This window comes from Lycium ferocissimum, chromosome 5, assembly GCF_029784015.1.
Source record: "Lycium ferocissimum isolate CSIRO_LF1 chromosome 5, AGI_CSIRO_Lferr_CH_V1, whole genome shotgun sequence".
Lineage (NCBI taxonomy): Eukaryota > Viridiplantae > Streptophyta > Magnoliopsida > Solanales > Solanaceae > Lycium > Lycium ferocissimum.
In genome coordinates this window covers 2,883,122-2,898,909 of record NC_081346.1, presented here as the reverse complement: position 1 = coordinate 2,898,909, position 15,788 = coordinate 2,883,122, and the positions used below count along the sequence as shown (strand labels likewise).

At 36.6% G+C, this 15,788-nt stretch overlaps 2 protein-coding genes and 1 pseudogene across 2 annotated transcripts; 1 reads left to right on the top strand and 2 right to left on the bottom strand.

Annotated features, from left to right (window-relative positions):
- The first annotated feature begins 361 nt into the window (after nt 1-361).
- LOC132055432 (protein NRT1/ PTR FAMILY 1.1-like) lies at nt 362-4,570 on the top strand. Its single transcript, XM_059447241.1, has 3 exons — nt 362-720; nt 1,021-1,238; nt 3,045-4,570. Exons 1-3 carry the CDS (start codon nt 576-578, stop codon nt 4,509-4,511), a joined length of 1,830 nt encoding a protein of 609 aa, XP_059303224.1. The 5' UTR covers nt 362-575; the 3' UTR covers nt 4,512-4,570.
- Nucleotides 4,571-4,980: 410 nt separating this feature from the next.
- On the bottom strand, nt 4,981-12,537 carry LOC132055431 (probable CoA ligase CCL8; annotated as a pseudogene).
- A 1,248-nt stretch (nt 12,538-13,785) lies between these two features.
- Nucleotides 13,786-15,523, bottom strand: LOC132058081 (protein PLANT CADMIUM RESISTANCE 8-like). Its single transcript, XM_059450645.1, has 4 exons — nt 15,312-15,523; nt 14,836-14,907; nt 14,528-14,740; nt 13,786-14,128 (listed from the first exon to the last, which is right to left on the bottom strand). The coding sequence occupies exons 1-4, from the start codon at nt 15,454-15,456 to the stop codon at nt 14,046-14,048; spliced, it is 513 nt and encodes a 170-aa protein (XP_059306628.1). The 5' UTR covers nt 15,457-15,523; the 3' UTR covers nt 13,786-14,045.
- Nucleotides 15,524-15,788: the final 265 nt, after the last annotated feature.

Here is a 15,788-nt window from a genome sequence, read left to right as displayed (position 1 = left end):
TTTCAATTGTAATTGTAATTTCATTGTATTATCACCAACAATTTTAAGGAGATTCAAATGGTAGGAAGCGTTTTTCTTCGAATGGGCCTTATGCGGCGCGAATCCTAATATAGTCGGGGGTGAGAAAAAAAAAATTAAACTAATACATATAAAATGAAATGGAGAGACTAATTTTAATCCACAAAAAAATTAATTTTTTAAACTAAAAAAGGAGGGAGTAATTTTTAGTGGGACCAGTATCCCATAGTGATGGTCCACTGGAAAGAGGATGCAACCTTTCACACGTAATCACAAACGAAATCCCCTTTACCAGCCTGTCTGGACCAAGACACAGACCAAAATTATTTCACTCTCATTCATATTTTTGTTATGTATAAATAGGAAGAGATATGGGAAAAAGTGATGATGAGTCATTACTTTTCTTGCATTTGCACAAAAGCAACTGCATCCACCTCCCATCATGCTTGTCTGACTGTAGATCCACCTTTCAAATTCTTCCTTTTTTAATCTTTCACTTCAGCCAAACACTCTCTACTTCTTCTTCTTCTTCATTCTTTGCTTAATCTAAGTAGTTAATGGAACAAGAGATGACAGAGCTACTTTCTTTAGATCATTCAACTAAAATGGAGGATTCAGAGAAGCAAACTTCTCCTCATTCTTCTTCAATTCCAATTAAAAGTAGAAAAAAAGGTGGCCTAATTACCATGCCTTTTATTATAGGTAAGTCTCTTTTTTGGTTTGCTTCTTTCTTTTTTAGTTAATTGTCAAAAACACATCTGAACTCCATTTTTTCGCGAGTTTTACACCCCAATTATCAGTTGTTCTTTTTTTTCTTATCTGAACTATCACGGTATCACCATCTATATGTTAAAACACACCTCGAGTTAGGCACGTATTAAAACACACTTCGTCTAGTTGATGATAGTTCAGGTAGAAAAAAGAAACAATCGATAGTTGGCTCATGTGTGTTTTGGATGTGCAACTAATTAAGTTTATTTTTGTTTGTGTTAATTGTTGCAGCAAATGAGGCACTGGAGAAAGTGGCGAGCTATGGGCTATTACCAAATATGACATTTTATCTAATGAGAGAATACAAGATGGAGATAACTAGTGCTCAAAATTTACTGTTTTTCTGGTCAGCAGCTACTAATTTCTTGCCTTTAGTTGGAGCTTTTGTTGCTGATTCATATCTAGGTCGATTCCTTGCCATTGGCGTTGGGTCCATCTTCAGTTTCCTGGTAATTAGCTTAATTTAAATATCATCTGTTAATTACTTAGTTCCCGTTTGGCCATAGATTTTGATGCTGAAACTTAAACATTTGAGTTTTTGAAGTTCTGATATTTGGAACTTGAAGTTGTGTTTAGACGTGCATTTTACTTGAAAAAAATTGAAGTTTTGTGGGGGAGTGAAATTTCTCCCAAAAACTGGCCACTTTCCAAATCTGATCAAATTCCATGGCCAAACGGATATTTGAAGATAAATTTGATCCAAAATTTATGGCCAAATGCTAGCTTAATTAGTGATTTAGAGTTTCGGATTTCATCTTGTTCTTGTCATTTGGGTCGAGGGAGAGCTTGATCTGATAGCGACCCACTCATTTTTTATTTAATTATTGGTGTTTACTTTGATATTTGTGAACATTTACGAGTACATCTAAGTGTTAACTTTTATGTTAGCCTAATAGTTAATACGTTTATCAGTTAAAGACACTTCCTTTTTTGGGTTTAACACTTTAACCTTAAGCGGTGGTTATGAGACCGATGTTAAGTTTGGCAAGTGCTTTTTTAAAAAAATATTATGGCACCACCGTTTGTCTACTTTAATTAAAATAAAAATTTAGAAGATGTGTAAGTTTTGTCACTTAGACTGACATTTTTTCGTTTTTTCTCTTCGTGTCTTTTTCTACTGTGAATGGAATTTATTATATTTCCGAAGAAAGTGCTAATACTTACTACTACTGCAGAACCTCTTAATCCTGACAACATATTATAGTTTTCAGCTTTGGTTGTTACAGTCGGAGGATCCAATGCAGTATAAACTTTTGAAAATTACCGTCCTTACTATTCTAATTTGCTGCTACGAATATTCAATTTTTAGGTAACAACAACTAATTTACTCACCATTCTTTCTTTTAATTTGTAAAGGGGAGACTTGAGCAATGGTAAAGTTGTCTGTGTGTGACTATAGATTACAACAACTAATTTACGTTCTATTCTTTTAATTAGTAATTGGGAGACTTGGAGAAATGGTATAGTTGTCTGTGCGTGACCTATAGGTCACGGGTTCGAGTCGTGAAATCCACTGGTGTTTGCGTCAGAGTAGACTGCTTATATTACACCCCTTGGGGTCAGTGGCGGAGCCAGGATTTCCGTCGAGGAATTCAAAATATAAAAAAGTAAACATACGAAAAGCCTAAGGAGGTTCAACATCTAGTATATATACATAAAAAATAATTTTAACGTTATAAAAACAGTGTTTTTTTCCGCCGAGGGGGTTCGGATGAACACCTCGGCAGGGCATAGTGTGGCTCCGCCATTGCTTGGGGTGCGGCCCTTTCCCCACCCTGAGTAAATGCAGAATGCTTTATGAGTAAATGCAGAATGCTTTATGAGTAAATGCAGAATGCTTTATGCAACAAACTGCCTTTTTAGTAAAATTCTATTGCTGTAAAAGCCAATTTACTTACCGTATCTTAGGCTATAACTACGAATTCTATGTTATTTATGCAGCATTGTAACTTCTTCTCTTTTTGTTAACTACTCTACTGTTAGCAAAATGAAAAGATGTGGCCACCCATACGCAGAGGCTGATCCCAAACCTTCTAAAACTTTATGTTCTCACCACGTAACTCAATGTACTTTTGCAATTGTGGGTTTAGATATTTAATGTCTGATGAAATTTTAGTGATTTTTCTCGAGGCGAACGTGAAATATGGGTTCAATTGAACCTGTTGATGATACATTATATTCGGCTATGCCTGTAAGACAAGATGATTGTAGTTAACTTGCCAACTTTTAACACTTAATTGTCCTCTTTGTCGCAGGGAAACACTGTGTTGTGGTTAACAGCAATGATTCCGAAAGCAAGGCCTCCGCCTTGCAATCAATTAGGAGGACAGGTTTGTAGATCTGCAACGACATCACAATACGTGCTTTTGGTTTTCTCATTTCTGCTCATGTCAATCGGTGCTGGTGGTATAAGGCCGTGTTCTTTGGCCTTTGGTGCTAACCAGTTTGACAAGGGAGATAATCCCAACAAGCAAAGGGTGTTGGAGAGCTTCTTTGCCTGGTATTATACTTCATCCATAGTTTCTGTTCTGATTGCCCTGACGGGTATCGTTTACCTTCAAGACAGAATGGGCTGGAAAATAGGTTTTGGAGTTCCAGCAATCCTTATGTTCTTATCTGCGCTGTTTTTCTTCCTTGCTTCTCCGTTTTATATCAAGCAAAAGGTTCGCTCAAACTTGTTTGCCAGCTTTGTACAAGTAATTGTGGTTGCCTACAAGAATAGGAAACTCCCATACCCCAATCAGAACTCTGATTACCATCACAAGAATGGTTCAGGACCTCAAGTGCCAACAGATAAATTGAGATTCTTAAACAAAGCTTGCATCATTAAGAGCCCTGAAGATGTTAAGCCAAATGGAGTTGCAGTTAATGCATGGAACCTTTGCACGGTGGAGCAAGTTGAGGAGCTTAAAGCTCTCATTAGGGTCATACCGTTATGGTCGACGGGGATCATGTTATCGATAAACTTGAGCCAAAGTTCATTCCCTCTACTACAAGCTCAATCCATGGATAGACATCTAACCAAAGGATTTCAAATTCCAGCTGGCTCATTCGGGATGTTTTTGATGATCGCGTTAACACTTTGGGTTTTACTCTATGACCGTGTGATCCTTCCGTTGGCATCAAAGATCAGAGGAAGACCAGTTCGTGTAAAGCCTATAGTCAGAATGGGAATTGGGATATTCATGTCTTGCATGTCCATGTTAGTCTCTGGTATTGTGGAACATGTTCGACGAAGAAGAGCAATCAATCAAGGGCTCTTGAACAACCCGCAGGGGGTGGTGGAGATGTCAGCAATGTGGCTCATACTACAAAACAGTTTAAACGGGATAGCAGAGGCATTCAGCGCGATCGGATCCACAGAGTTCTACTATTCCGAGCTCCCAAGGAGTATGTCAAGTCTTGCATCTGCTCTTTTTGGACTGGGAATGGCAGTGGCAAATCTTTTAGCAAGTGTGATTTTGAGTGCTGTGGATAAGTACACCAAAGGAGAGGGGAAAGAAAGTTGGGTTTCAAGCAGTATCAACCAGGGTCACTATGAGTATTACTACTGGCTTCTTGCTGTATTGACAGCTTTTAATCTGCTTTATTTTGTGGCTTGTTGCTGGCAATATGGACCCTCTGCTGATATTGACATAACTAAGAGAATGTTAGAGGTTAGTGATGATGATGATGATGTGTCACAGGAGAATGTATCTCGACGTGAATTGAATTCGCGCTAGGCGACTTGTTACTTTGTCTATACATAGTAGTATTTATACAGAATCATATATTTACCCACTGCTATTAGATTTTTAACTAGTATATTATATTGTTAACTTTGCCTCATGACTCTCTTCCAAAGCTCCTTGAAAAAGATAATTAAAATATAAATTCAGATCCATATGTCATTATCGTATGCCTATTTAAGTCCCCATAATAATTTTTTAAAATACGTGGCGAGGTCCATGGATTCTCTAATTTCTACATACATTAGTGCTTTCCTAAATGAAGAATCATCACATCAGAGTTACCCTCCAATATTATGATTAAGTAAAATTTAACCTCATACCTGGACTATTGTTTTTACAAAATAATTTGACTGAGAAATGAGTTTTACTGAAAAAGACAAGTGGCTGCTGATAATTTAACGCCACCATAGAACATTTATTTACCTTCCAGTATTCTACTCTCGAGCTCTATGTACTCCAATATTATGATTAAGTAAAATTTAACCTCATACCTAGACTATTGTTTTTACAAAATAATTTGACTGAGAAATGAGTTTTACTGAAAAAGATAAGTGGCTGCTGATAATTTAACGCCACCATAGAACATTTATTTACCTTCCAGTATTCTATTCTCGAGCTCTATGTGGACCATTTAAGCTTATCTTGGATCATCAGCCAGCTTTCTCTTCAGCTCCTTTTTATTTACCTACAATAACGGGAAAAGAAGATCAAAAGAGTACAGACCTGAAATGAGTCTCTTAAAGAACTTGTGAATACACACAAACCCGGAGCATGCACCAAATTATGTTAATTGACCCAAGTTTAATGATAAAATGAGGTAATAATATATATTTATTAACTACGGTTAAGTGATAAAGCTTATGAAAAAGACATGAATCATGCACTTTTTGGTTTGATGCATGCACCGGATTTGGAGGTTAGCAAGGATTCGGACAACTCACCTTGCCCATAGCATTGCGAGGCAGCGAGTCCCACACAAACAGACGACTAGGTATCTGTAACATACATTGAATGGCAAAAATTAGTTTAGCAGGCATATCTTGACTCCTATACTACCATTATCTTGCAAAAGAACCGACTCACAAAACAATATCAACAGAATAAGAACACAAAAGTCCTTATCCCTGGAACAGTAGCAGAGCACAGTGGGAGAATTAAGGACCTTGCCTGCCATATGGCAAGTGAACTTAGCAATTACTTGCAATTATGTGTCCAAGATACAAGTGAGTTCTTGCATAAGGATTTTGTGACAAACTCCTTCACCTAAAATATGGAAGAAACTAATTTTTAAGCTCAGAAAATAACTTCAGAAAACAAGGAGAAATACCTTATAAGGGGCAAGTCTCTCTTTTGCCCAATCTGAAAGTTCTTGCAAGCTTAGTGCAGTTTTTAATTCCTCATCTCGCTTTCTTTTGAGCTCAGTGTCAGGAACAACAATTGCACACACCACTTCACCATAGTCTTTGTCAGGTAATCCTAACACACAGCATTCTGATATAGCTGGATGCTGTGGAAAAGAAATGTCTTTACTCAGAATCAATATGTTGGCAGTGATAATCTTTTTCTCAGACAGGTATTTCCAAGGAGAAAAGTCTAACGCAATGGAATTCCGAAGGGAATTTTATATTATAGATGGACAAACAGCTACCTCCAACAGAACTGCTTCAATTTCCAATGCTGATAACTTGTATCCACCGACCTTCATAATATCAGCATTGGTCCCTGAAAAAACAAAAGAATGAACCTTTTCAAAACAATGAACCTCTTCTCGTCCAATCAATACAGTTCAAAAGTCGAAAGATATTATTATGCCGAAGCTTTATGGATTGGAAAAAATTCGTTGATAGACAGTTAAATCTACCGATCTTCAGAAATCTTAATGCTTCCATGTTGAAGAAATCTACCGATCTTCAAAGATATTTGTTACAGAAAAGTCGACTGTATACTTTGAAGATATAATTGACAGGCCTCACTTCCCTCGGGTACTTCTCGGTTAGTAAAAAAGGAGTTCTTTGACAGACCCCTCTTTGCACTCTTCTTTTGGTTTCTTGAATTAACAAATACACAATTAGAAAATGAAGAAACTATCAAAGTGTTGTAATTTCTGAAAGATTTAGTGGAAGTTCCGAAATGGTGCATGGAAGCAATACTTTTCCAGTTTGAGACGATCTTCAATTAATATAGATTACCAAATCAAAGAAATTGAAGCATCAAAGGTGTCACTTCCAGTGATTTTAACCTCAGCTGTTTGAGTAAGAAGTCATGGAAAGAATTATTCTCAGAAAGAGATGAAAGGGGAAAGAGGCAAGAATATGCCTTCTGAAAAGTTTCCATAACCTCTTGTAAATAATGATACTATTTATCCAATTTAAACAAGTATACCATGCAAAGAATATCTAGATGAACTTACGTCCCAAAATGATGTAATATCCATCTTCATCCACTGTAACAGCATCTCCAGTCTTGAAGAACCCATCATCAGTAAATGATTGCTTGGTTACCTAGTAATCCAGATGGGTGAGATATTTTCAAATACCAAAAAATGACATTGATGGCATCAATTTCGTAAGGAAAAGGCTAATTAGCCTTGCATGCCAACATAAAATGTGTGCTTGACAAGCTCCATGAGGCGATACACAGAGATAGATAGATAGATAGATAGATAGATAGAGAGAGAGAGAGAGAGAGAGAGAGATGCTAGATGGTGGTTCACAGAAGAAGCATATAAGAAAAAGTCAAGTACCAATTGGTGCAGAAAAGAGTACAAAAACCAGGAATTGGTATTACCAACTTATGGTGATTACCTCAGGTAGTTTCCAATATTCTTTGAACAACGAAGGACTCTTAATGCAAAGCTCCCCTACTCCTGTTTTGTCACTACCAGTCTCCTCATCCAAAAGGATCTTCGCCTGTTAGAAACCAGGAAATGACATAATAGTTGAAGTTAATTCACCAAGGAAACTGTTCTAACAATAAGAAGTTGGATAACGCAATAGATAAACTCTGTATGAACTTTGGCAATATGTTAGATGTTGATTACCATAAATGAAAGAACTCACTAACCTGGACGCCTGAAAAGGGCTTGCCAACAGTACCTCCTTTGCGTTTGCCTCTAATGGGGTTAGATATTGCCATCACAAACTAGAGACAATCGGCCATCCACAAAAAGATTGGAAATGAATTAATAAGCAATAAAGTAGTGAGCAGCCTACAGATCAAATTAAGTGGGGCTATGAGGGGGAAAGTACCTCTGTCATGCCATAACGTTCTAATAACCGATGCGATGTAATTGTTTCCCACTGCTGCATGATGGGCAAAGGAAGTGCAGAGGAGCCACACATCTGGAAGCACAAATCAATTATTCAGTCATTTTCGAGAATTGGAATAACAGTGGGATCACATTCTGCAATTCAAAAACACGCCAAAGAGGGAAATAAATAACAAAGGCCAATTCTACTCATTACACGATGGGGTCCTAACTATGTTTTATACGATCTGTCCAAAGACTTAACAGTGGAGGGGAAACAGATCTTCTTACCAAAAGACGCAAGTGCCTTGCTGCTGAAGCAGAAGCTGCTTTCAGTTCTGGATCCATTGCTTCATAACCTTGTATTAATCGTGTATACATCGTAGGAACCTATTTGATGAGAGAATTTAAGATTTAAAAAATAAACAGCCTACATTACATATCAATGGGGGACCCGAGGGTGGGTGAGGAGGAGGATCTGAAAAATCAAAGTTGTTACTAGACACCATGATGTTAGTGAATCCAAGCCGGGTGTATAACATGTATCCTAGGGTCCTAGCTATGACTGCAAAATAGAAGCTTTCATTGTAAAAGTCTATAAATCGCGGAAAGAGGAAAAAGGAGAAAATGGCATGCTGTTCAGGGTCAAGTGCATGGCAAGCAACTATGGAAACCAGTCCGTAAATGATCTTCCGTGGCAAGGTTAAGAACGAATGCTCATGTATAAGCATTGTACCACGTATGTAACATGTCAAGTCGTGGGAAGTATATTTCGTTATCCTTTTTATCAATGTACCTATATTTCATCGTTGAGTCAGAACAACTTACTCCAGTGAACACTGTTATGGCATTATCTGTTTTAGTCCCATCTGTAGGATAAGATTCACGCCATCTCTGCCAAATCCCTCTCACGCTGAATTTTGGCATAAAGTCGACCTTAAATAAATAAAAGAAAACACAGATGTAGTAGCACAAAAATCCTGCCCAAATAGTATGCTGCTGGAGAAACAGTTTGATGTTGTGAAATCTGTTTTAATAATTACCTTGGAACCGGCATAAAGAGGGGCAAGCAAAGAATTGAAGAGTCCATGCACATGTAAGGTACAAGTTAAGGACCAGATAAATACAGGACTTTCCATCACATTATTTATATCCCATTAGATAAATAAAAATGCAAAAGAGTGGAACACCAACAGAAATCGCTGGGGAAAAAATAATGCAACTGAGGATATGATGAAGTGGCAGACAGTGAAGAAATGTGTCCTTGGACGTGTATTCCCATGCCTCTGCTAACATTTGGACCTGAAACAGTATAAAACAGGAATAATAAACTTCCAGAAATCTGAAACCTGAAATTCGCAAGGCTGACTTTCTAGTAACTAATAACTCCAACCAAGAGAACCTTCAGCCAACCAAGTTATTGGTAGTTGAAAAGAAAAGGTTTACCATTATAAACTCTTTTTCATTACTAATTTTAGTCACTAATGCCTCTGATTATAAACTCTTTTTCATAACTAATTTTAGTAACTAATATTTCTAATTATAAACTCTTTTTCATAATTAATCTGAGGTGGTAACACGTGTTTACTATAGCCAATTGTATAATCTACCAGCCACAACCAATATCTCCACTACACATGACATCTACTGGGCCTTAATTCATAGCATATCAAGTTGCCAACAGAACATGAAAGCAAAATGTTACAAAGAAGTAGATGAATGAAGCAGATTAAATATATCCACAGTTAGACCGTATATCAATATAAAGTGTCACCAAATACCTACATGAAGTATCACTGTTGGCAGGGAGATTAATAACGAACCACCATGCACACACAACGTAAAAAGCATTTTTGTCACAAGTTCCAGATAGGATCCCCAGAATATAGAACATTAATCTAGAACAGACAAGAACCTGAGCTAATATTCCTTTGTGTGTATGGACTACTCCTTTCGGTTTCCCTGTTGTACCGCTGGTGTACAAGATCATAGCTGGATCCTCACCTGCAAGGTAACATTACACAACAAGGAACGGGACTGTCGGTGAGTCCTAGAAATCTAAATACAGAAATAATCAACCTTATAGAGAGACAAAGACAGTCCTTTTATCTCACCAGAGTTTCTCATTTCCGGCAAATCTCTAGGACCATCAGACACCACATCTTTTGCATGGTCATGATTAGTCGATAAATGGATATCAGGAATAGGAGGAATAAGAGACAAACAGGCACCAGTTTTAACTGCAATTGTATTCATAAGTTCTTGGTGGTCTTCAGTACTCAGAATTACCAAGATGTCCTACAAGTCCAATTTGCCCAAGGATTTTAGTAAATCATGAAACAAAAGTATAAATGGCCAGAGGACCTCGTGTTATAGTAATATGATGCAGATGGAAGGAAATATTCAGCCTGATTGAAGATGGCCTAATTGTATAAGGTTAGAAGAAAAACCAGAAGACTAATGCAAGCTATATTATTTATGTTGAGTATGACAAAAAGGAAACACATCATTTCTTGCAAGTCGCAGAAAAAGTGAGCAGCAATGATAGAAAAGATAAGATTCATGGACAAACCGAGTCATTCATCACATGTAGCAGTTCGGTTTCCGGGTAGCTTAGCGCAAGAGGGACTGCAACACCTCCACTAAGCCAAGTCCCTAGTATTCCAGCAACAAACTCAGCACAGGGTTTGGCTACAATTCATACTCTTGCTCCATCAAGATCTACATTTCTTTTTGTGCCTTTGCCCTAAAAAGGAAGAAGCATTTGAATAGTAAGGCAATACACAAAAGGACAAATATCTAGTAACAGTGACTTGGAAAAATAATCAAGTTCAAATATTTCAGAAGACTTGAAAGCATTCTCCTTTCAAGACACAGTCATCTAATTGACGAAGACTAAAAGGCAGCCACGGTTATATGTAAAAACTCACAACTTTGGGATCTAGGTTGCTTAATAAGTCCGATATCCTCCTTGCGGATAATATCAGTTGAAGGTAAGTGTAGCTCTTCTCATCAGCTCGTATTGCAATATCCTCCTGGGAATCAGGTCCCTTGCTGGCAACTTCTTTCACCACCTCCATATAGCTACTAATATTTGAAGCTGTAATATGAAAGCAGGAAATCAAAAAGCAAAGAAAAGGAAAGAAACATGCTTCAACGTTATGCAAAATTATCATATCTATCAGCTAATTCTTAACTTTCTGAAGTACAAAAGAATAGGAGAGTGTGTAGCACCCAAGGGAATCCTGGGTCAACGGAGTATGTTGTGTGTGATATTCAGCAAACAATACATATGTTACCCCAAGAATGCAGAATATTTGTCGTAGATGCAAATATCCATCAACTTCGGTTAAGAGATTAAATAGAATAAGAATGCAAATAGAAAATGTCTAACCTAATAGAATTGTTACACTAATATCTTCATAATATTTAATAAGAGTAAATGAGTCTATAAAGTAGACATTAAAATTTGAAAGGAGTTAATACATACTATATCTCTTTCCGTGTTTCTGATTCATTTACTAGTTAGCAGAATCAGTCATTCCATAGAAAGATTACAAGTCTTTAGCAATTAGCACCCCTCCCCGTATAACAAAGCTCCAATCATAAGCAAGTAGGCATCAGCTATATGAATCCTCGCTCACCATGTCGTTCTATTTAAGCTCATCTTACACCAATATTATACGAAATAAAAATAAATAAATTAATAAAATGGTTGAAGTTTCCTATATTTTCTACTGACATATAGAAACAAAAAATAAAAAGATACTCCCTCTGTCCCAATTTATGTGATACACTTTTCTTTTTAGTATGTCCCAAAAAGAATGATACATTTCCTTATTTGACAATAATTTATTTTAAACTTTACCTTTTACGGTTAACGAGATGATCTATAATCACACAAATATCTTTGACATATTTTAGATCATAAGATTCAAAAGTCTTCCTTATTTCTTAAACTTTATGCCCAGTCAAACTATATCACATAACTTGGGACGAAGGGAGTAGTAATAATAATACGTGACAGAAACTCAGTTGCCAAGATTGCTTGAGCAAAAAGTTGGCTTATTGATTGAAAAAAAAAAGAAGTCATAAGACAGTAGAGGGCTAGAACATCAATTCACAACCCGCTTCTCCCTGCCCTTAAATGTCAACAAATTCATATCACTGAATCAAATACATGGAAACCGTTTTGATTGGGCGATCACATATACATAGAAACACAGAGAGGAAGAAAATAAGGAAATTGAAAAGCTTCAATGAAGAACCATAACTTACCGGAAGAGAAAACCCGAGATTGGGAGGAGCGAAAGGTAGGGTATTTAGGAGAAGAAAAACAATAAGGAATAGATGTTGTATTGAAAGAGCGATAGCAAGCGAAGCGAAATGGAGAGTAATTGAACAGAGGAATAGGGTAACGGAAGTGGTTGAGTAATTTAAATGAGCTCATGTTTTTAGTTAGGCAAGTTTTTACATACTACAAGCAAACAACGCAACAGGCTAAAAATGTGATCAATTTATGGCCATCCAACTGTTTTTATTACAATCACCGCACCTGGCGGCCCTCTAACCCTTTGGCTGTGTAAATTCAGTACCGCCTGTTTCAGGTTTCCGGTGATCTGAAAAATCTCAGCAATTTTTGTACGTTGAAGAAAACAGAGGGAAAACGGGATCATAAAGTGGTTACTGCTGAATATGGTTAACTGCTGTTTGAACTCTCAACAACCAGAGAAATACTTAGAGTGTGTTTGGTATGTTTTCCTACAAAATGTTTTCTCGAAAAAGAAGTGAATTTCTTACTTATTTCTAGCGTTTGTTAAGCAAGCAAAAAAATAAAAAATACTATTCTAATATCATTTATTTGTAATCTAACAAAACACAATGGGGTGGCATGGAGAGGGGAGTAGCGGTTCCGGGGTGGGGGGCATGGCCATCTCAACAAGATTGGCGGCAAAAAGCCAAACCTGAGAGAGGGGGCCTAAATTTTTCTGGAAAAAAAAAAATTGTGATATATAGTTTTATTTGAAGTCAACTTTTATAACTTTTTTAGATGCGAAGTCGTTAAATACTGTTTTATAATCGTTAAGAACAATGTAAAGTTGTTAACAATTTTTTCAAATCAATTTGTTCTAACAAAATTCAACTGACAATATAGCTAATCAATTACATGACTAATAAAAAATTCTCGTTTTTTATTTAAAAAAATTGTGTACTTCCTCTGTCTCAATTTATGTGACACAATTTGGATTTCGAAAGTCAAACTTCCTTATTTTTATCGTGAATTCGACATATAATCTGTAAGTTTTTTGAAAAACAATTTGCATATTTAGAAACTACATAAAAAATACTATAAGTCACAGTAATTTTTGAAACAAATTAGCCATAAAACAAAACTTAATAAAAAAATGGGGCCCGAAAGCCATTGCCTTAGTGGCTTTGGCCTTGAGCCGGCTTTGTGGGGTGGGGGGGGGGGGATTGGATGTGCGGGGAGGAGACAATAAACTTAGAATGTCACTTATGAAACTTGTTTTTCCTATTTCTATTATGGAAGTCATTTACTCATTTTTAAGGATATTGGTTTCTTAGGAAAAATGTTTTTTTGACCAACCAAACATGAAAAGATTGAACAACATTTTTCAGAAAATGTTTTCCTCTATACCAAAAAATGTTTTCCTCCGTACCAAACACACCCTTGGCACTAATATTTTTTATTTCTCCATTTTACCCTTTTCGGAGACATCTTTTTTCTCTTTCTTTTATTTTTGTCATTTCCTTTTTTTTTTCCCCCTTCAAATAACCACCACTAAATGTACAAGAGAACAATTTAATGGTTAAATCATAGTTAGAATTTTGCACGAATTGCTGAATTTTAATCCATGTTGACTATGTAAATAAGAACTTCATTGTGTTGAATAGAGAAGATAGTTGCATCTATTCCATTTCATTCTTTTTTTGTTATAAATTGTGGAAGGGTAATATGTATTTCGCGTATGTCCTATACAGCTATACTCGTTGAACAAATAAACTAAGTCAACTTTTTATTTTCCATACAATGGGGTCACTATTTAAGACCATAATATTTGTAAGAAACGAACAAGGCCAAGAGGCAATTCTTTCGAGTAAAATGAATAATACAATTGAAATGGAACAATATTACATACACAATACCCGGGTGCTTGAATTGAAGGATGTAAACTTCAACATGGAGTTTGGTAACAAGGAGTAAAAACTAAAAAGTACAAGCTCAACTTAAACAATAACACAAATCACTCTTCAATTTACTTGGACATGGATTGTACTGAGGGAGCTTGATCTATTTGCTGGTTCCCATATCGCTGTTGAGCAAGTATGCCATTCCAACCTGCAGTAAGTTTTACAAACCCATGTTAACAAATTGCTTGATTTGCTTCTCTTTAAAATGTTACTCTAATAAGCACAGAGGTGAATTAGGGCGAGTTTTGTGAGTTCAACTAAATCCATTATTTTGGCTTTGAATCATGTATACTTGTGCAAAAAAGAATTAAAATGCACACATACAACCTATGTTGTTTGTACTCTCTGGAAATATTCTGGAACCCGTGTCAGATTCTCCAAAAATGCACTACTTTTGGAGAATCACACTCACCCGACGACATTTCTGAAGAGTCCGAGTAACATAACATATAACGAAATTAGCCCCATTCTGAACTCACCGACTCTGGTTGGTTCTTGAATTTGCCTGTGACTAAGCAAAATCATAATAGGAAAGACGATTTCATACCTAGAGCTGGATCGAGCCCTCTAATACGAAGCTCTCTGAACTCTTGACAAAGTGAACAACATGGACAAAATATGTGAGAAACTACATCTGAATAGGGAGCTTCCACCAAATTGTATCTTCTCCTCAGCTTTGTTCTATACTTGGAGCCCATGACCCATTGAGAGCAAAGAGCAGGCATCATCAAGAGGTACATGAATGACCCCAATGGACAAGCTGCAACCAACATCCAAAAATCATAAAGAATTAAACATATTTCTTTTACAAAGCAAATTGTATACATTTCAAATTAAATTAGCGAATTAACCTACTCATTTCTCCTGCGTCTTGAACTTCAGCTATCTGTCCGAACGTCACACAAGGTAAAAATGATGTCATGGTAGCTGCACAAACAACAATGTTTAATACTAATAGTATTGCTAGAAAGGAGGATCAACTGATTCATAAAAATACAACAACTACGCATCCATCCCAAATAAGTGGATCGACTATATGAATCTTCACCAATCATGTTTCCTCATTTTTAAAGATATATTAAGATTTTTTTTTTTTTTTTTGTAAGAAGTGCTACATAATAGCTCCGTATGTGTTTGCTCATATTGCCGGTCCCAAGCCTGATAAAGGAGGAGGATCATGGTAGGCTGACAGAGGGACAAATAGCAGAAAACTAATCAATTTATGATAAATCTTACGCGACAAAATACGTTGAAGTTCTAGATAATACACCACATGAGAAGACATGATTGACACTAAGATTATGATTGAACAGGAGACAAAGTCTATATACCATTAGTTTGGTCCAAGTGACAATCAAATAAGCCAGTGCTCCATGGAGCTCCTGTTGGTGTATGTACTCCTTGGTATGAAGCAGCCGGCACACCGGCGACTGGCTGAGGTGTTTCAATTTCGTCAGAGGAATCAACTCTTCCCATTGTGTCTAAAGCTTTGGTGTCTGAGTAGGAAGAAGAGAAATGAGGTCGTTTCTTATATGTATATGAAGGATTTGGTCATATACTTGATAAGCAAGGAGCGTACGTAGACTTTGAAAAGCTAATCAATTAGACACTTACAAATCTGCTGCAGTCAACGGTTTTTTAATTAAAGATTTACTTAATTAATCACAGAATTGGACAAAAGGGTTCAATCGTAGTGAATTCAAATCAAAACTGAAGTATTATAAGCTTGATTCCAAGCCAAGTTGGCTAAGGTGTTCACATGGCACTAGCCGATATTTGTGCCAAATTGCAAAGTCATTGGTAGAATA